This window comes from Papio anubis, unplaced genomic scaffold (genome assembly GCF_008728515.1).
Source record: "Papio anubis isolate 15944 unplaced genomic scaffold, Panubis1.0 scaffold89, whole genome shotgun sequence".
NCBI classification, from domain to species: domain Eukaryota; kingdom Metazoa; phylum Chordata; class Mammalia; order Primates; family Cercopithecidae; genus Papio; species Papio anubis.
Window position 1 is genome coordinate 59,137 of NW_022169137.1, and position 21,507 is coordinate 80,643.

At 40.3% G+C, this 21,507-nt stretch overlaps 1 protein-coding gene across 4 annotated transcripts in view; it reads right to left on the reverse strand.

The window, feature by feature from the left end:
* LOC101002334 (ribonuclease H2 subunit B) overlaps window positions 1–17,018 on the reverse strand; it is a 63,381-nt gene extending 46,363 nt beyond the window's left edge. For all 4 annotated transcript variants that reach the window (XM_009191949.2, XM_021929634.2, XM_009191948.2 and 1 more), the window contains exon 1: window positions 16,856–17,018. In XM_009191949.2, the coding sequence (XP_009190213.1) occupies window positions 16,856–16,919 (64 nt within the window). In that variant the 5' untranslated portion in view covers window positions 16,920–17,018. The remainder of the gene's footprint in view (window positions 1–16,855) is intronic.
* Window positions 17,019–21,507: the final 4,489 nt, after the last annotated feature.

Here is a 21,507-nt window from a genome sequence, read left to right on the forward strand (position 1 = left end):
CTTAATCTCCTGTCTCAAACGCCATTTATAGAATGAAAATAATAGTATACTTGTTCTTCAAAGTATCAAATTAACCAATCTATTGAAAACATTAAAATAATCAGGCAAATAGAAACATGAAATAAATGATAGCTATTATTAGTAGTACTATCATTTGTAATTGTTACTGTTATTATGAAGTAGAGAATTATAAACATATTTACCTGAAACATATTTTTTACACAATTAAAAATATAAGTTGCCTAATTTTTTTTTTTTTAGGCAACTTATATATTTTTTTCTTTGCCTAATTTTCGAGTGGGATATTTGGCTTTGTTGTTGTTGTTGTTGTTACTACTTTGTGAGGTATCTTTATATACTAAGGATATCAACTATATTTTTAATCCTGCTCATAATGACTTTTGCCATATAAAAGATAAAAAATCTTCATGCAATCATATCAATCTTTTTCATTATGGTTGTATCCTTTATATCACACTTAGAAAGGCCTTTTCTTAAGATTATGTGAATTGCCTATATTTTCATCTAATATTTAGAAATTATATCTTTAACTTATCTGGACTACATCTGGGTATAAGATATTAAGAGGAAATCCAATTTAAATATCTTTTTCAATGAGTTAACCAGTTGTACCAAAACCATCAAGTATTTATCACACAAATTAAAACATAATAACCATGACTATTTTATTGGTAACACTCATCATATATTTTGAGTGGCATATTCATGGAACTCTCAAAATGTCCCTATTACCAAAAGGAACAATGGGGCTCTGATTAGTAAGGGGGCATAGCAACAATTTACCAAAAGAGCAAAAGAGAAAGGATGAAAGAAAGGAGATTTTACTCTCTTTTATTTTTCTATGGCCCCCACTCCCTTTACTCTACTTCAGATCTTCATAAGCTTAAATAGAGCAGACATATTTTAGAAGTTGGCTTACCCATGAATGGTTAAAATACGACCATTTTTTTCTTAAACTAATAGTGACATTAAGTATCTACAGAAAAAAAAAAAAAAAAAGAGATTTCTACTTTCCACCAAGATGGAATAACAGGAATTCAATTAACCCTCTGAAACAACAACAACAGAAACCCACAAAACACCAGACAAAATATATGAAACAACTATTCTCAAGGCACTACACACAAGCCATGCAGGAGTCCCTGAGAGGTGGGAAACAAATTAGATGAGCCCTATGATTGCCCAGCTTACTGCTTTAAAAGAGTTTCCAGGCCACAGTGCAAAAAGGGAGAACACAGTAAAGCCTCGCTGACTTGCTGAATTGAAGAGATGATGCTGAGAATTCCAGCGACACCAAGGTGGTTAGGGTTCCCAGGTCAGCACACACGAAAGGAGAGGGCTAAAAAGAAACAAGACCCCAAAGATCTGCAGAGGGTCCTACTTAAGTAGGATCAGTGCATGCATGTGATGAAACTACCCAAAAGCCAGGAGAAAACCCATCTAAACAGATTTGAGGGAACAGTACCTCACACTCCCTCAGGGTCTTGAATTGTGCCTAGTCCCAGACACACTGTAAAACCTCACAATTCAAAAGGGTATAGTACTCAAAAGGGTACTCAGTAGTAGGGAACAGTCAGCCCTATTTGCTGCTCTGGTCCCACCAAACTAATTATAAAAGCAAGACCTAAAAGTATCCAATTCTTTCAAAGTAACTGTGTCCTAGAATGAAGTTCAAGAATAGTTATAGAAGCACAAAAATACTCATCACCCAAAAGGACAAAATTCACAATGTCTGCCATCTAATCAAATACTATGAGGCATTCAAAGAAGCAGAAAAATATGACCCATAATAAGCAAACAGAATCAATTACTGAAAGAGGGGTATTAATATACAAGATAATAGAATTGATAGACAAAGGCTTTAAAAACAACATTCCTCATGGACAAGTTAATTAGAGACATAGAAGATTGCAAAAAAAATACCTAAACTGAATTTCTAAAGATGAAAAACACACTGGATAAAATTAATAGCTGAAGAAAAGATAAATGAACTTGAAGACACAGTAATAGAAACCATCTAAAATGGGAACACAGAGAAAAAAACTTGAAGAAAAAAGAGTATTAGTAAACTAAGGGACAACTTTATGCATTTTAATATATGTATAACTGGAGTTTCCAAAAGGAGAAGAGGGAATGAAAAAAAAATTTGAAGAAAATAAGTCTGAAACGTTCCAAATTTGATGAAAACTACAAATCCAAGAAGCTCAATGAACTCAAAGCATAAGAAACAGGAATAAAACTATACATCACAATAATACTTTGAAATCAGTAATAAAAAGAAAATCTTGGCTGGGCATGGTGGTGCATGCCTGTACTCCAGCACTTTGGGAGGCCAAGGTGGGCAGACTGCTCGAGCCCAGGAGTTCAAGACCAGCCTGGGCAATGTGGTGAAACCCTGTCTCTACAAAAAATACACGTGTGGTGGCATGTGCCTGTAGTCCCAGCTACTCGGGAGGCTAAGGTGGGAGGGTCACTTGAGCCCAGGAGTTTAAAGCTGCAGTGAGCTGTGACTGCACCACTGTACTCCAGCCTGGGTGACAGGGTGAGACTCTCTAAAAAAACATTGTTATTGTTCAATTGTCTACATCTCCCTTCAGTTCTGTCAGTTTTTGATTCATGTAATTTGGGGCTCTGTCATTGGGTGCATATGTTTATAATTGCGGTATCTTCCCAATAGACTGTTACATACCTAGTAATAATTTTTATTATAAAGTTGATTTCATCTGATACTAGTATTGCCACTCCAGCTCTCCTTCAGTTACTGTTTGCATTGTATATCTTTTCCCATTCATTTACTTTCAACCTATTTTTGTTTTTAAATTTAAAGTGTGTGTAAGTGTGTCTAGTAGATAGGATATAGTTGGGTCAGGAGGTTCCCCCCCCCTTCTCTGCATTCTCCCAATCTCTGCCTTTTAACAGAAGTGCTTAGTGCATTTATATTTAATATAATTATGGATAAGGTAGGATTTATATCTGCCATTTAGCTCTGTTTTCTGTATGTCATATTCCTTTGGATTGCCCATTACTGTCTTATTTTGAGTTAAACAGATGTTTTCTAGGGTACCATTTTTGATCCTTTGTTGTTTCTTTCATTTAAAGGAGTTATTTTCTTAGTGGTTATCCTGGGAATTACAGTTAGTATCTTAACTCACAATGTAGTTCAGATTAGTATTAACTAAGTTTCAAGAGTATTTAGTAAGTTTTCTGCATATTCCTTTTCCTCTCCTCTCCTTTGTGCTACTGTCATACAAACTACATCTTTATGTATTATAAGCCTGTTAACACAGTTTATAATTATTGCTTTATGTAGTTATCACCCAAAAGAGTTACAAAAATATATTTGTGCTTTTATGTCTATTTCTGTATTTATCTTTACTAGTGCTCTTTATTCTTCATGTGGATTCAAGTTATCATCTAGTGCCTTATCCTTTCAATCTGAAGGACTCCCTTCATAATTTTTGTGGGACAGGTCTGCTAGTGACACATTCTGTTTCCCTTTATCTTAGAATGTCTTGGTTCCTTCCTCAGTTTTGAAAGATAATTTTGACAGATATAGAATTCTTTGTTGAGACTCTCTTTATTTCAGCACCTTAAATATGTCATCCCACTCACTTCCAGCCACCATAGCTTCTAATGAGAAGTCAGCTGTTAATTTTATTGAGGATCCCTTTTATTTGATGAGTCATTTTTCTCTTACTGCTTTCAAGATTCTCCTTGTGTTTTCACAGTTTGACTATGACACACGCAGGTATGGATCTCCTTGAGTTTGTCCTATTTAGAGTTTCCTGCACTCATTAGTTGTGCAGACAAATATTTTTTAAATCAAATTTGGGAAGTATTTGCATTATTTCTTCAAATATTCCTCTCCCACCCTTCTCTTCTCATCTGGGATTCCCATAATGCATATAACAGTAGGCTTGATGGTGTCCTACAGGTCTCTGGGACTACATCCAGGTTCAGTTTTCTTTATGCTTCTTCTTTCTGTTCCTCACCCTGGATAATCTCAATTGACCTGTCTTTGAGTTTTCTAATTCTTTCCTCTGCCAGCTGAAATCTGCTGTTGAGCTCACTAGTGAATTTTTCATTTGTTATTATACTTTTCAAATCCAGAATTTAGATCCTTTTACAATTTATCTGTCTGTTGATATTCTCTATTTGGTGAAACTTCATTGTCATACTTGCCTTTCATTCTTTAGACATGGTGTTCTTTAGTTCTTTGACTATGTTGATAGTAGCTGAATAAAATCTTTGTAGAATAAATCCAACATCTCAGCCCCCTCAGAGACAGTTTCTATTGACTACTTTCCCTATTGTGTATGGGTCATACCTTCTTGTTTGTGGATGTATGTCTCATGCTTTTGTTAAAACAAAACAAAACAAAACAAAACTGAGCACTTCAGATAATAATAAATGTGGCAATTCTGGAAATCAGACTCTCCTCTCCCAACTCCCCAGGATTTGTTGCTGCTGTTTTTTGTAGTTATTGCAGTTGTTGCTGTTTGTTTGTTTAGTGACTTTCTGGACTAATTCCATAAAGTCTGTATTTCTTGCAGTGTGCAGCCACTGATGTCTCTGTTTAGTTAGCTTAGTGGTTAGCTGATGCTGTGAACCAATAAGTGATCCAATCTTTGCTGAGCGGTGCTGTGTGTGTAGGTTGAGGCATACTTTCAACACTTGGGCACTTTAATCTTCTGCTTTAGCTTGTATTTATTGCTTTCTCAGGACCTCATGGTCAGTCAGAGGTGAGACACTGAGGCCCTCTCAGGTCCTTCTGAGCATGCACATAGCCCTGCATATGTGTGTAGCCTTCTAATCTCCTAGGAATATGACAGAGTTTTTTAAAGCCTCTGTGTACATCTTGTTCCTCATATCTTACCCTTAAGTTTTTGGCCAGGTTTTTATTTGCGCAACTAGTATTGACCCCTCAGAAGCTACAATATTAAACGATTGTCACTGATTGTTTTTGACAAATACCCTGAAGATAGGGCTCTGTGGGAACAGAGCAAGCTCTGAGCTCCAAGGTAGGTCAAATAACAACTATGCCCTGCAAATGAGACTTTTCCAAGGAGCTGTGAGAAAAGTCAAATAGGGACAATGCTCTGGGAATGGGACTTCTTGAGGATCTTCCATCTAGGCCTATCCTATCCAATGGTTGAAGGCTGTTGGTTTTTACAAGTACCGTGTTTGCAAGACTGCTGGTTTTCAAGGCTACTGCAGAGCTGAGGAGAGGAAATGGGAGTAGTTCAAGTTACAATCCCACAAACCCTGCTGTTCCTAATAAGATTCAGAAGATTTTCTTGAATAAACACTTCTCAAACTGTTGGAAGCCTTTGGCTAATTTCAGGGGTTCTGAAAAAGTTGCTTTTCGGTATCTTTGCCAGTTTTTTCATTGCTTTTATGGGAGGGTGGATTTACCCTAACTGAACTTTGAAGACTTGGTATGAGAAAAAAGAGTTCATTTACTATAATATTTCTGATAAATTCCTTAGTCTATACCTGGTATTAGGCATACAAAATTACTTGTAACTATAAATTAACGCTATCAAAGTTAAAGAGTTTCCATTTACTCTAAGAAAATCCTGGATCATTTCATGGACCAGCTTCTCACCCAACAGGTTTGGAAGCTCCATCCTTTTTCTAACTTCTGCTATATTTTACTTGCATCTAGCACGGGTGAAGAATAGCTAAATTAATTAGAGAAGAAAACTCTGCTTTTAGAGTAATGGGAAAGAATTAGAAAAGAGAGAGTGAGTGTGAGGAAGGGTCATGATCTATAAACCTACTTTTAACTTATGTCTATTTCTTCAATGATGTCAGCATAGAAAGAACATTGGACCCAGAGTCAGATGGGTTCATACTCCAATCTCAGTTTCTCTTCTGACTCAGCAGTGTGACTCTGTGCAAGATACTCAACTTCTCTGTGGTTCAGTTATTTCATCTATACAATGGGTATAATAATAATAATTTTACATGTTTCTGTTAGATTGAAATGAAATGTATGTGAAAGTGCCTAGAACACATAATAAGCAATCAATTAACAATCAGTTTCCCTTCCTTCAACTACGTGGAAAAAGTCAGGAACATGTAGGGAATAATAAGATCAAAATATAAAAGTCACAAAATCTAAGCACAGAGTTACATAAGGGCTTAACAATTAGTCTTCCAAGAAAATATTAAATTAGAACCAGCGTATCTTGTTTAAAAGCCAGAACACAATGCATTTTATATGTAAAAATCAAGATAATGTAAATTCCCAGCGGTGTTTCTGGCACATGAGATATACTCAATAAAGATAACATAAATGAATTGTTCAGTTTTAGAAAAAACTCAATAAGAAATTATGAAAGCGAGTTTTGATACTAAAAGAGCCAAATTTCACTTGTCTAGAAAATTTACTCATATGAGACACCTTCTTCCAAAACTATGCTTCCAACTCTATTTTTAAAAGAGTAGCTATACACTTTGTCTTTTTTTACTCTTTTATCTAAGAGATGATATAGTCGTGCTGGCTAAAAAAGTATTTTCACAAAAAAAGAAAAAACTCAGACAACTGAGAAGCAGCTATCGGTTTTGCTGGCCATTTTAGGTTTAATAATATGTTAAACTTCCCAATTATCTCAAGCTCTGCCCCTCTGGTTCCTTAAAAGTAACTGATTCCACAATAGTTATTCTCATGGTCTCTATATTCTCTGTAAAGATTCAATTGTATGTCCCACTGGTCACCATTAACTCTGGCAGCAAATCTTCCATCTCTTTACTATCCTGATCTAAATACTTCCACAGGCTGGGCACGGTGGCTCACACTTGTAATCCCAGTACTTTGAAAGGCTGAGATGGGCAGATCACTTGAGTCCAGCAGTTAAGAGACCAGCCCGGCCAATATGGTGAAACTCCATCTCTACTAAAAATACAAAAATTAGCCGGGTGTGGTGGCACATGCCCGTAATCCCAGCTACTTGGGAGGCTGAGGCATGAGAATCGCTTGATAAGAATCGCTTGAACCCAGGAGGCAGAAGTTACAGTGAGTTGAGATCACGCCACTGCACTCCAGCCTGGGTGACAGAGCGAGACTCTGTCAAAACAAAACAAAACAAAACAAAACACCCTCAACAAACAAGGAATCTCTGATTGCTACTTTCCTGACATCTGTACTTTAAAGAAAACATACTAGTGACAGAGAGACAACTGTGTCTAATGAATGTAAAATCAAAAATAACAGCTAATATGTATTGGCCATTTACTGTCTACCAGGCACTGTTTAAGTCCTTTATATTGGTCACATAATAAGTGCCATATTAATTTCCACTTTTTTGGATGAAAAACTTGCCTGAAGGTCAGAGTGCAAGTCAACTATAGAGCCAGGATTTAAACTCAGTCAACTATTATCCAGAGCCAACGTTTTAAACTATAATACTGTAAAGAAACTCTTAATCTGAAGTCCCATACCTCTTAACTTAAAAAGCACAAACTGCAGCTTGGAAACACAATGATCCTGACATGACTATTCTCCTATGATGTAAACATTTAAAACTTTCCCTCTCTTGTCCTGTCCTCCTCATCCTCAAAAACTAGCAGAGTCATCTAATCAGCTGCAATCCAGCTACTGTAATCCAGTCAGTAGACCCAGCCATGGGGCAGAAGCAAGAGAAAGGAGGGAGAGCTGGGAAAGCTAAAAAGAGAAAGGGGTGGGATCCAAAAATCCATATAAGAAGGATAAAGGGAGATAAACTGGTTGTGGGATATAAGAAACACCTAGTGACAAAAACAGATGAAACATTTGACCAATGGCAAGAAAAGAAAACTGATCTTCCTATTAGAGTTTACAATATTCTATACATAGATGTATATACTTCTCCCCACCACCCCCAGATATCTGTGACATTTTAATGCTTAAAAATTAGGTTACACAGCACGTATCAATGCACAGACTTAACCATTCTGTATTTTTTAAAGTTAGTCACAAAGTATTGTATAAGCCAAAATGGTACATGATTTTTCATCTACAGACTATACAGTACAGGTTGTTGTACAGTTGATATGAAGTTATTTATCAAGCAGGTTTGTCAAACTTGGCAGCTCTTTCTTATCCCTCTCTTGGTTAAGACAAGTTTTTTTCACTGCATTTAAAGTTCAAAGACAAAAGACAAGTGATTTTTGCCAATTGTTCTTATGACTTGGAATCAATGGACATTTGTTCCCGAGCCTGTCTGATTTTTGGCACATAGGAGATAAGCTCTGAGAAACATACACCCACTGTTACATAGAGGAGAAAGTACAGACATCAAAGCACCATTCACTTTATTTTTAGATACCATATCAAGGCTATTCAGGTTTCTTAAGAAGATCCAATAGAAAAAAGAAAAAGAGAGATGAGATTATCACTCTCATGCTTATGCAATACTACGTCCTAAATAGGTTCCAGTTCATTTTCTTTAGACTTCAGCCATCAGAACATATTCAGATCCTCCCCTTCCCCCGACCCCTGGCACCCTCCTGCCTGTTTGCCAGATACTTCCTTGGAAACACTTTGGTAGGACACAAATACGATGCATGCAAGACAAATCAGCATAATTTTCAAGTAACTTGCAGCTTCCAGGAACACTAATTTCAGTAATAGCTATATGCCTTCCCTTCCCAAAACATCAGCACTGCTGTCAAAGACATCTGGGTCATTTTCCTGGCTTTGAAGCTCTTTGTTTCTTCAAAGACTACAAGAGGCAACCAAGAAAGCAAGAGAGACATACACCAGGAAAATTATGTGATTACTGAAGTAATAGGTTCCTCTAAGCATAACTTTCTTTTGAAACTTTGGAAAAAAAAAAAATTAGAAAACTAGCCTTCAGCAGGACCACAGAAGACAAAATCTCCATTCTTTCAGGGCTGTCCCTATCAACAACCATATTTCTAGGAATGACCTGTGCACTGAAGAAGCTAGTAAAAAAATTCAGGTTCACAGCCAACTCAGAGCTACAAAGACCAGCAAACATATTGAGATGGAGCATGAACTATGTGGGAAGCAGGAAAAATTCTGGAATGCTAGAAAAGACAGACCTGACTGGGGGGACTGAGAGCAATCAGGTTTGGTTCCAGGGAAGGAGCTATATCTAGTCCCCAGTCATCAAACTGAGAGCAGTTTGAGACCAGCCTTTCCTGGTCCTCTGGCCTCTCCCACAGTGGTGAGGTATCATTATTCAGTCAGCAGAGTGGCCTCTGGCACATGCAGGAGTCCTGGAAAAGGACTTGAGAGAGTTGACAGTCTCTGCCACTGGATTTCTATTGTATGTTGACAGATTATTTGACTTCTCTGAGTCTTGGTTTCCCGATGTGCAAAATGGTGATAATAAAGCTTGCCTTAACTGCTTCCCAAGGTCATCAAGAGGGTCAAACACAATTATATGAAAGTGTTTTGCAAAGTTATAACAGCTAGAAGATGCAGACCTAGAAGCTAGGCTTCCTAAAAATTATACAAACTTTGACTAAATGAAGGCAAGTATAAGTTACAGCTAGAACTCAATTCTCCATACAAATAAACCTCTGCCATATCTATATACAAGTCAGTCAAAGAGACAACCAGCAACTGAGAAACCCCTAATGCTGGCCGTAGGCAAGACAGCTCACGAGTCCCACTGAGGTTTCTGGCCAGAGCTCAGAGTCCCACTGGTGAATGACGTGGTAGCTAGTTCCTCTGCTGTCTATCCTGGATCCTTTCCTTCTTCCAGAAAAGCACTCTTTATCCTCAAGTGCCCACTTTGTCCTCCTCTCGCACCTTGTGCTTACAGTGAAGCCTGCCCTCCCTGGTTACAGTAGGTATGTGATTACTGAAGTAACAGGTTGCAGGTGGAGGGTGGGACTGCAAGTGACCATAGCAGGACTGGTCAGAGGCTGTTTTGAAAGGTTTCAAACTGGAACTAAGAGAAGAGGCCCCTCCCAGCAGACACCAGGGGATCTGAGGCTTGGGAATCATGTGAAACCAGTTTTCCACTAAATGGAGGAAGTCGGTTTGAGAAGAGGAAGTTAACACTCAGGCAGAAACCCTGGACTCCCCCTGCTGCAACACCCTAGGGCCAGATGTCCTATGCTCTCCCCCACGCCACCACCCCTGCTCCTTCCTGGGAAGATGTGAACCTGCTAAGGAACTCCCACAGAAGTTCAAGTCTGGTTTTGTAACACACAACCCAGGTGCATTGATCCCATATTAAAAAATGGCAATTTCCATACTAAGGCAGACTCACAGGCTATTCAAACCAGTATCCACTTTCAGGAAAGCACACCAAGGGATGTTTGCAGGAGGCTATGGTTGTCCTCAAAAATGCAACCTGCTTTGAATGACTTCTGAAACATCCTAGTTTGCCATTGTGTCCAACATAGCTCTGTAAATGTATCTTTACCTATTTTGCACCTATTTGTATTTTCAATCTTTATCCACTTTCAAAGATAACCCATTCCAAATATGTACTGTCTACTGTGTGAAGCAATAAGTAATACACCTCTTCAATGTTCAAAGCCTAAAATACAAATTCTTTTTGTCAACTTGGTTCATATCACTGTGTAAGTTTCTGTCCTTATCAAAATCAAGAGACAAAAAACAGCCCCTACCTCTATTAAATCAACTGAACTGTCTGTCTCCGATTTTATGTAGAACAGCACTATATAAACTTTTATGTAACCCCAATCTCCCTGAGTGTTTTAGTGTTACATTAAATAAGTAGTAAGAGTAAACAATGAAATAAAGGCAAAAATAGAAAAATAAGAAAAAAAATTTAACAACACTGGAATTCATTTTGTAATATAAACAACATGAAAAGACTGGAAATAAGAATCTCCAAAATTTTTATTTTGGGTGGCAGGATGATGGACAAATTATTTTATTCTTTATTATTTTTCCTGTATTACTACAATTTCTATACTGGGTTAAGTATTACTATTCTAATTATTTAAAGTTATTAAAAAAAAAAACTCTAGGAGAAAAACGTGTAAATGTAGAGTTAACTGGTTAAAAGGGCAACAACAACAACACAAAACTTGAAAAACAATGAGGCAAAGGCAGCCGAGCATGCAGGAGAGCCTCACCAAATGCTGAGACCCAGGCCCTCGGAGGAGTCAGCACTGACTGGGGAGACCTCAGCCAGTCTCCAGCTTAGTTGTTTCGGGGAGAGATAATGAAACAGAGACCAGAACATGTAGCCCCAAATCCCTTACATCCCCTTGCCACGGGGTGGCCCATTCTGCTTTAGCAAACAGTCATCTTTAGACAAGGAAGTCATAAAGGTAGCGCCGAACAAAGGCCTGGAAATCCTACGTGACATGGTCTACTGTTTGGAGGTTCTGCTCTAAGCTGAAGGCTGAGGTGCCCACACTGAGAAGTGAAATGGCCATTCAGGGAGAGAACACACTTGGACTCGCTCTAGCTCCTGGCATGTATTAGGTGTTCAACACATATTTACATAAAAATGGCACTTAAATGAATAATCATGATGAAATGTGTAGGTGGTCAAAGAGGTACCATGAACCTGGGCAGTAACAAGAGGAGAGACCCATGGGAAGGCTTCCTGGTAGAGGTGATACTTGAGCTGGGTTTAAAGGATAAGTAGGAATTTGCCAGGTAGATAAAGTGAAGAGCAGGCAGGATTCCAGGCAGACACAAAGTCAAGACAGAGAAGTTGAGCTGGAGCAAATGGCTTAGCTTTGTGGAAAATAAAGTTGAACAGAACCTTGAGGAAAGGGTAGAATTTGGATAGAAGTAGAAGGGGAGGAAAAAGCAGAATAAGCAAAGACATTGCAGGAAGAAATGGAATGTGAGACTTTTATTCGTTCAGTAAATATTTATTGAAATATCTACTCTGTCCGAGGCCCAGGGCTAAAAGCCTGAGGTGTAAGAAATCTTATGAGTAACTCAAACCACAGATAACAACCCCACGAGACTGGTATTGTTCTCCCCACTGTAGAGATAATGAAAGTGAGGCTTTATAGTGAGGAGGTAAACCGTCCAAGGACACAGAGCTAATAAATAGCATAAATCTGGCTTTTAAGTGTGTGTCATTATAGCGAGGCTTTGGAGCACACTGACTGAGTTGTTTGTTTTTTAGCATCACAGTTAAAGCTCAGAGGATGTGGAAGAATCCATGCAGTCCCTATTCTGTTACTCAAATAAAAAATCATGAACACTGCTTGCTTTCCTTTAATGAATATATTTTTTTCTGACCTGGAGAATAAATACGTGGGAGTCATGAGTTCTTATTCATAAATATCCCAAGTATTTTGGAACAATTACTAAAAGGACAAGATCAGACCCTGGAAACAGCCTGATTACACCAACTAGCAACTGAAGTCCATCCACTTCAGAACGTGCTCAGATAGATAGCGAGGGGGGCGGATCCAGTGGCCATCTGAGAAAGGTCAGTTGGGTTCCACCAAAAAACATTTTGCAAAAACAAAACCAGACTGAGGATTCATGTGGAAAATGTTAAACACGCTCTATGCTGGAAAACTCTGAGACTCCTGCATTGCTGACTGCCTGCAGTAGACTATTTGGTAAATGACACATCTTCCAAAAAGGTGAGCTTAACTATTCTGAGGTTGTCTAAAATCAGCACTTGAACTGGCCAGGTTCTCCATCATTTGCCAAGTGAAGTTCATCTCTTCTGAAAATAAGGAAGCTTTTGGCCCTCAGGTGTATTTCTAAACACAAACATATACATACATACCGTTTTGACAAAGAACAAAAATCCTGCTAAGTTTTTCTTCTAAGATTAACCATGTGCCATTAGGTAAAGAAGAGAAAAGAGTGTTTTTTTAGTGTCACTGAAAAGTCAGTTAAATCTATAGTCATTCTTCCTTTGCCATACACTTTAAATCTTTACTTTTTTTTCTCCCCCAAAACAAGAGGCATTTCTTTGGACTTATAAAAAGCTACAATTATGCCAGTTGGTGGATTAAAAAAAAAAAAAAAAAAAAAAAAGCTTCAAGACTATAATCAGAAATAAATTTTTCTCCATCATTAAGAAAATTAGTTTTTCCTTTTAAATTTATTTTTTAAATCCTTTAATTAGAACATAGTTCTAATGCACGAATTTATACAATCCTTCCACATCTATTTTTGCATTCCACTTGGAGAGACAGCTCTGGCATAATCATTTGTGATTATCACGATGCCTCACATAAAAAGCTGTTATTGTATTTGAAATGTCTAAGGTAGACAGTGATTCTTATCTCCCAAAAAGCAATCCATCCTCTACCTCCAAGAAACTGCTTTCTGTGGGGAAATAAATAATAAGTGCAATCTTTCCTAAAATACTTTTTAACATATATATTCATGAAATAAAGGGGGATAACTTTATTGCAAAACTTGTTTCTAACTGAAAATCTGAGTTGAGGTCCAGTTTCACCTCAGGACTGTTTAATCAGGGAGCTGTTTAAGGAACATTTTAATCAGCCTAAGTAAACCCAAATGAGTTTTGTTTTAATAGGCCTGAAATGATTTTTCTTCTTCTTTTTTTTTTCATACACAATGTTAGGGTTTCCCAATTAACATTTCCTTGGAGATGAACCCAATTAACTGTTCAGCCCCCAATAGCAATAAATGCAGTCTTCTATACACAGTGAATTAGGTGACCTCTCACACCTGGGTACATCCCAACTTACTAGCATTAACAAGAAAAATTGACTTAAGAAAAATATTAAAAATATGACTCAAACATTTACTTTTAGGGCAGAAAATGAGGGATAGAAACTTATACTACTTTCCAAAAAGTAAAGATGTTAATGGCCTCTTATAGAAATTAAAACTGCAAACAGGGTAGTATTCCCAGGCCATTTTACAGAAACATTTAAGACAACCCCAACTAAAAGAAATGCTTGCCTTTGCTGAAATGGGAAACGGTTCTGTCTTCACCAGCCTATGAAAACCAACGTCCCAAGTCTGAATATCTCACAAGTATCTCTTCCAAGTCCCAGATTTGTTTATCTGAGATAGTCAGCTTCTCCAAACAAATGGAAAACTAGAGGCAACATACCTAAACCAAACATTTAAATATATCCTTCAAGATATAACACAGTGCTGTGGCAGGCAACTCGATGAACAGCATGAATTAAATGTTGAAAAAATGTATCATTGCAAGGTTAGGCAGCTTTACCCTTGTCTCATGGATAAATCCCTTTAAAGTTCTGTCGGCCTGTGGGTTCATGTGCTCACTTTCCAGTACACAGAGTAAGTTCTTCAGATCCCAAGTTTTCTAAAACCGAATACAGGCCGCCTCCACCAAATACTTTTGAAAAATGTTTAATAATCTTTGGTTTCTTTATTAAGGGCCCAACTTTACTGGGGTATGGTGCTCCCTCAGCCGAGGGCATATCGTTTCCAACTCCCAAATGTGTAACTAAGCAGGCTGATTTCTCACCTTCTGGAAAAGACAACTGGGAAGATGAACCTCATACTCTGCACTTACATGCACTTCCCTGACCATTTAAAGTGTGGCCCACCACAAAGAGGGCCAAACATGAGGCTGGTCATTCCTATATCCCAATCTAGTTCCCAAAGTCTTTACTGCAGTGGTTCCTGGGGTGGGGCCGAGATTTCCGGACAAGCAGCATCAACATCTCCTGGGAACTTGTTACCAATGCACATTCTCTGGCCCCAGCCCAGGACCTACTGAACCAGAACCTGTGGGGGCTGAGGCCCACCTCCCTAGGTGAGTGATGCCTTCAAGTTTGAGAACTACTGTTGCACTGCAGTCGCTATTAAACCGTGTTGTACCCTCAGAGCCTGCAGGTGGCACTAAAGGCCAGAAGGAAGAATTGCAGGAGCTGGCAGCCCAAGTTTTTAACTGTTAAGAGTTCCTGCCCGCCTGACCACACAGCTCTTTCTAGCAGTTCCCAACAGCTGCTCAGCCTCCGCCAATGCCTTAAAAGGTCACAGTAGATCTCAGCTTTGAACAGAAACTCAACAGAAACTCTTCTCACAACCCAGCAGTAGATATATTAAAACCTACATTTTTCAGGGATACAATCAATATTTAATTCTTTTGAGGGTTTTGTGTTTAATACAATAAGGACACAAACACTTTTAAAACGACGATGTCAATACTGATGAAACAGAACAACAAAATAAGAAGCTCAAATTATCATCAGCTATGTGTATATCTGAATAATAATAATGCACTTGATTCTGAAAGAATGATTAGAGTTCCTACCCTGAAAATCTAATTGTCTTGAAGTGACAAAGTGAGAAGGATGATTTTTCTAATGAAAAGCATGTATACGGGTAGTCCTTTGCGAGATTGTCAAAATTCTGAATTTTGCATTGGCTGTTTTACCACCCAAACGTCTTTACTGAAGATGTGCAGCAATGGGAACTCTCATACACTGCTTGTGGGAATATAAATCAGTATAACCACTTTGGAAAACCATTTAACAGTGTCAACTACAGCTCTACACGCAAGTACTTAGAACCAGCCATTCCACTCCAGGGTATACACCCTGGAGATATGAGTGCCTATGTCTACCAAAAGCTGCCTAAAGGAATGCTCTGAGAAGTGTAACTTGTAATAGTGCAAACTGGAAACAATTCAAATGTTCATCCACAGTAGGGCAGATAGTTTGGATATTCATACAATTAAACAGAAGTAGCAATGAAAAAACTAACCAACCAAACAACTGCTACAACATGAATGAATTTCACAAACCATGGATGAAACTTTCGGCGTGAAAGAAGCCAGACACAAAGGGGTACACTCTTATCCAAACAGGCAAAAGTAACCTCTGGTGACAAAGGTCAGCATAGAGGTTCCTGGGGCTATCTAAGAATAGGCATAAGGACCTAGTGGAAACAGTCTACATCTCGAACTGGGGGATGGTTACTAGGGTGATGTATACGTATGAAAAGTTCAATGAGTTGCATACGTAAAATTCGTACACTTTATATATATTTTTTAGAGGCAAAAAATATTCTTCACAGCCTGTCATGTAAACATTTTCAATAACCATCATAAAACTCTGAATTCCTGGGAAAGAATATTGGTATCAGACTATATTTAGGCAACGAACACGCTGCATTTGCTGAGCTAAACTCAAAATTTAATACAGGGAACAGGAGATTTTCCTTTTTTCCAATGTTTTACATATATAAAAAGATCAAAACTTTCTGGCTTGCATTCCGTAGGCCAAATTCTTTTAACTGTATCATTTAATCGATCCTTCCTTGTGTGGCACTGGCTGTCCATTGTCTCAAGCCCTCGCATGTCCTGGATGGCCGGTCATCATTCACACGGGGGCTGAAAGGCCCGGCTCCAGCACTCCTGTGGTCATTATCCTGCTGAGTCGCTTTGAACCACCCTTGGCCTAACAGCGACTCCCATCCCGCTTCCCTCCTGCCTCGCCACCGCAGGCCTGTCCCTCTGCTTTCTTGTTAAAACGGCGCACCGTCTGGGGCCACTTCGAGCCTACTGGATCCCTGGTTCCAACCCAGTAGGATCACAGAAGCAGGACCAGCTGCCAGGTGGGGAACACCAAGGGCAGAAACCTCCGGGGCCCGCAGCGCACCTATGACCCCGAACCCGCGTGGCTCCCCGCAGGCTGAGTCGGCTTCCACCCGCCCACCCGAGCTACCGGGGATCAGGGCCCAGGAAACACGCTCGGTCCTTTTCGGCGCTTCCGGGTTTGAAAACCGCGGTTTGCTATGACGTGTGACCAAGATGCGGGGCCAGCTGTCCCAGAGAGAATCCCATCCCGCGCCAGGCCGGGGAATGGGAGTTGCCGCGGTGGGGGGCAGCGCGCCCGGGGTGGCGTGCCGCTTCACCAGCTCTTGGGCAGTCCCCGCCGCCCGGGCGCGCGTGTTTACCTGGAACCAGGAACACGTGCTGCCGGGCGCCAACCCCGTCCCCGCAGTCCGCGCCGGCGGCCATGCCACCCGCCTCTTCCGGGGCGCCGCAGGCCCAGCGCTGCGGGCCTCAGTCTCCCAGCCCCGCCGAAAATGGCGGGAGAAGGGTCTGTTCCGGGTGGCGCGGCGCGCTGAGGGACCGGCAGCGCCCGGGAGGAGGCCCGGGGGCCGAGTTTCGTTTCGTTTCCGGGACCAGCCTGCTGCTGGTGTTACGTGTTTAAATTTAGCGCCAGGCGAGGCGCTCTGAATGCCGGCGCAGGGCCGCCGGCAACTGGAAGGGGCCGCGGCCTCTCCCTTGCAGCTCCGCTAGTGGTAGGTGCTCACAGCGCGCCGCAGGGCGCCGAGTGACGCGGCGCGGGGCGGGGTCGTCGGGGCCCCGCGCTCTGTCGCTGCACCCAGCGGCCCTCCGTGGTCTAGCGAGCGAGCTAGGACTGGGTCTGCGTGGTGTGGGCCCGGACAACGGGTGACGCCCGCCACACCCCCAGGGCCGGGGGACTCTCCTGGAGCTAGTCCGTGTTAGGGACATTAGCAGTCACGTCGGAATCCGAATCCAACTCTTAGGCATGGTCCTCAATTATTTGTGAATATATATTGGTCATCAGTTGCATTCTATGTTGCTATTGATGTCAGAATATATGTGCATTGTGAGTTATAAGGGATGTCCTCAATTTGGACTCCGTCCTCATCACTAAAAGAGGTGCACAGTTTTAGGCTCAGAATATGAATTTGTTGTTTTGGAGAACGCTGTAATGAGGTAAAAATTTAGACATTTATTTAAAAAGTTAGAACCACGAAATTTGGGGGTTTAAACTTTTAAAAATAACATTTTAATTGAAAAGTGATGTTTGTTTGGTACATGGGTTTTAAGAAGAAAGTACATATTCCTTTCATACTTTAGAGAAAAGCATGGGCCAGGCGCAGAGGCTCAGGCCTGTAATCCCAGCTCTTTGGGAGGCCAAGGCAGGCGGATCGCCTGAGGTCAGGAGCTCGAGACCAGCCTAACCAACATGGTGAAACCCCGTCTCTACTGAAAATACAAAATTAGTTGGGTGTGGTGGTACACATCTGTAATCCCAACTACTACGTAGGGAGACTGAGGCACAAGGATCACTTGAACCCAGGAGATGGAGGTTGCAGTAAACCGAGATCCCACCACTGCACTCTGGCCTGTGCTACAGAGCTAGACTCTGTCAAAAAAAACACACACACACAAAATCCACGAAAACCTAAATTTCTTTTTCTTTCTTTCTTTCTTTTTTTTTTTTTTAAAGAAAAGCATGATGTCTCTCTTTTATCCCAGATCCCAGGGGTAACTGTTAACATTTCTTGTCTATTCTTGCAGAATTTTTCCAAGCAAAAACGAGTCAATATCTTATTTTTGCACAATTGAAAGAATAATATACATAACTCATGCACTTTGCTTTTCATGTTTAATCTTGAAAGTAGTTAAATTTAGCAGCACTAAATTTATCTCGGCCCTCTGAAAAGGTTTTTAACTTCAAACCTGTTTCCCATGGGGTGAGGCAAATATGCTGCAGTTGATTGCAGGACACAGCTGGTGGAGAAGAGGCCTTTCTGGCTGAGGAAAGGCGCCTCTTGCCAGTTTTGGGGCAAGGAGCAGCAGATTGGTACCGCTCTGATCTTCCCTCTTCCCCAAAACTACGGTAGAAGATGCTGTGGTGTATAGCGCAAATCCCCAGGTACACCATCATCTTACTAACAGCTACAGAAGCACCCCATTATTCCTACAGAAGCACTACATTATTCCTGCAGGATGGGATCCAAAACCCCCAGTGAAGGCCTAAAACTGCAGATAGTACCAAATCCTATATATACTGTTTTTTCCTTTGCATGTATATCTATGATGAAGTTTAATTTGTAAATTAGGCCCAGTAAGAGATTAACAACAACAATAATAAAATAGAAGAATTTTCACAATATGCCAGCATCACTACTCTTGCAACTATTAAGTGGCTCATGAGGAGTGACTTCTGCAGTGACTCATAAGTGACTTCTGCAGTGTGGATCCGCTGGGCGAAGGGAGAATTCAGGTCCTTTGCAGGATGAAGCTGGATGGTGCAAGAATTCACACCACTCAGAACACTGCACAATTTAAAACTTACGAATTGTTTGTTTCTGGAATTTTCCATGTAACATTTTTGGACCAAGGTCAACTGGGGGTAACTGACACCTTGGAAAGCGAAACTTCGAATAGGGGGAGCAACTGTACATGAGAAATGTTACCCATTATTCCGTTGCTCAGACATACATACCTGTTTCATTTTTCTCTGATCCTTTCCAACCCTTGGCTATATGAATGTGTATTTTTGTGGTTGTTGTCACAATTTAGACTATTTTGTCTGCTCTTCTCACTTAACATTGTCAGAAGCATGTGCCCCTTCATATTGAGAGCTATCATTCTTAATGGAGGCATGGTATTTAACACTGCTGGTGTACCAGGATTAGTTATCCATTCCCTAGTGTGCAGTATTTAGGTTATTTCAAGCTGTTATTATAAATAATGCTACAATGTGTATTGTATATGGGCCATGTATACAGAAGTTTGACACAGTGATTGATGTACATATACAAACAGATGCTTTGTATCTAAAGAAAAAAATTTAGATGCAGGAAATTATTTTTAGCAGAATACCATGTAGGTAATTTTAAAAGGCATAAAGAACAATATGATGTATTTTGCAAGGATACATGTGTATTTAAGACCATGTCAAGCACATAAAGAAATGGGTGTCTTTACATACATGTGGCCAACAAACATGAAAAAAAGTTCAGCATCACTGATCATTAGAGAAATGCAAATCAAAACCACAATTATATACCATCTCATGGCAGTCAGAATGGTGGTTATTAAAAAGTCAAGAAACAACAGATGCTGGCAAGACTGGGGAGAAATAGGAACGCTTTTACACTGTTGGTGGGAATGTAAATTAGTCTAACCATTGTGGAAGACAGTGTGGTAATGCCTCAAAGATATAGAGCTGGAAATACCATTTGACCCAGCGATCCCATTACTGGGTACATACCTAAAGGAATAGAAATCATTGTATTATAAAGATACATGCATGCATATGTTTATTGCAGCACTATTCACAATAGCAAAGACATGGAATCAATCCAAATGCCCATCAATGATAGACTGGATAAAGAAAACGTACGTAAACACCACGAATACAATGCAGCCATAAAAAGGAATGAGATCATGTCCTTTGCAGAGACATGGATGAAGCTGGAAGCCATTATCCTCAGCAAACAAATGCAGACACAGAAAACCAAACACCGCATGTTCTCGCTTATAAGTGGAGCTGAACAATGAGAACACATGGACACAGGGAGGGGAACATCACACACTGGGGCCTGTAGGGGGAGGGTGTTGGGGGAGGAGATCATTAGGGAAAAGAGCTAATGCGTGCTGAGCTTAATGCTTAGGTGATAGGGTGATAGGTGAAGCAAACCGCCATGGCACACGTTTACCTATGTAACAAACTTACACATACTGCACATCTGCCCTGGGACTTAAATAAAATAATAAAAAACAAACAAAAAATGAGTGTCTTTAATATGGAGAGGAATGGGAGAAAGGAATAGGTAAGGAATGAGGGGCAGGAGAAATTAAATGAGAGGGCCAGGCTCATACGGGTAATGGTCACTATACTCTGTGAATGAGAAAACAATGAACTCTGCCCTCTCTGTAAATAATTTCCTTTATCATTAAAAAAAATTATGTAAGTACCTTTTTGAAAAGGGTATCATTACTGATAGACTGACTCCAGATCCCTATCGTCTTCAAGGTAAAGTCTAAGGTGCTAAACTTTGAACACATGGCCCTTGAGATCCGGTCCTGGCTGGAATCCCCAGCTACAGTTCCCACTACCTACGTTGCTCTCCATCCAGTCCACAGTGTGGCCACAAGGAACTGCCTGTGGTTCTCTCCTCTGTCACATCTAGCACTTGGTATTGTGTCCCCAATGCTGAGGCCATTCTGTTCTCCACAAGCCTCGTTCCTTCCTTTCTCCCTTACCCTTTACCACTGCCAGGACAACTTTCACTGATCCATCAGGGCTCACTAAGTGCCTTCTCTTCCTGCCTCCTAATACCCTCCCCAAGAATAAGTGAGATGCCTCCAATTTCACCAGCTAGAGGAACCAGTCAGTTCCTTGAGGGAAGAATAGCATCTAGTAATTCACCACTATATTGTCAAAAAATAACAATGGCTTCACTGAGTACTAACTATGCTGAGCACTGGACTGAGCAGTTAATGCAAATGACCTCTTTCAGCCTTCCAACAGCCTTAAGGGTAAGTATTATTGAGTCACCCACATTTTACAGAGGAAAAATGTAGAGTCGAGAGAGATCAAGTACCTGCCTATGATGACATGACTAGCAAGTGGCTGAGCAGGAATTCCAACCTGGGCCTTAGGACTCCAGAGATTGAGCTCTTCACCTTCCTTCCCTCCCTGGTGTCCCCATGCCTGGGACAAAGTAATATGGAAACATAGCGTGTGTTCAGCAAATATTTTTTGAGTAAATATTTATGTAGATAGCTAGGCAGTCGTGGCTTGTGGTATTCCCAATTTTATAAATCAAAACAAATT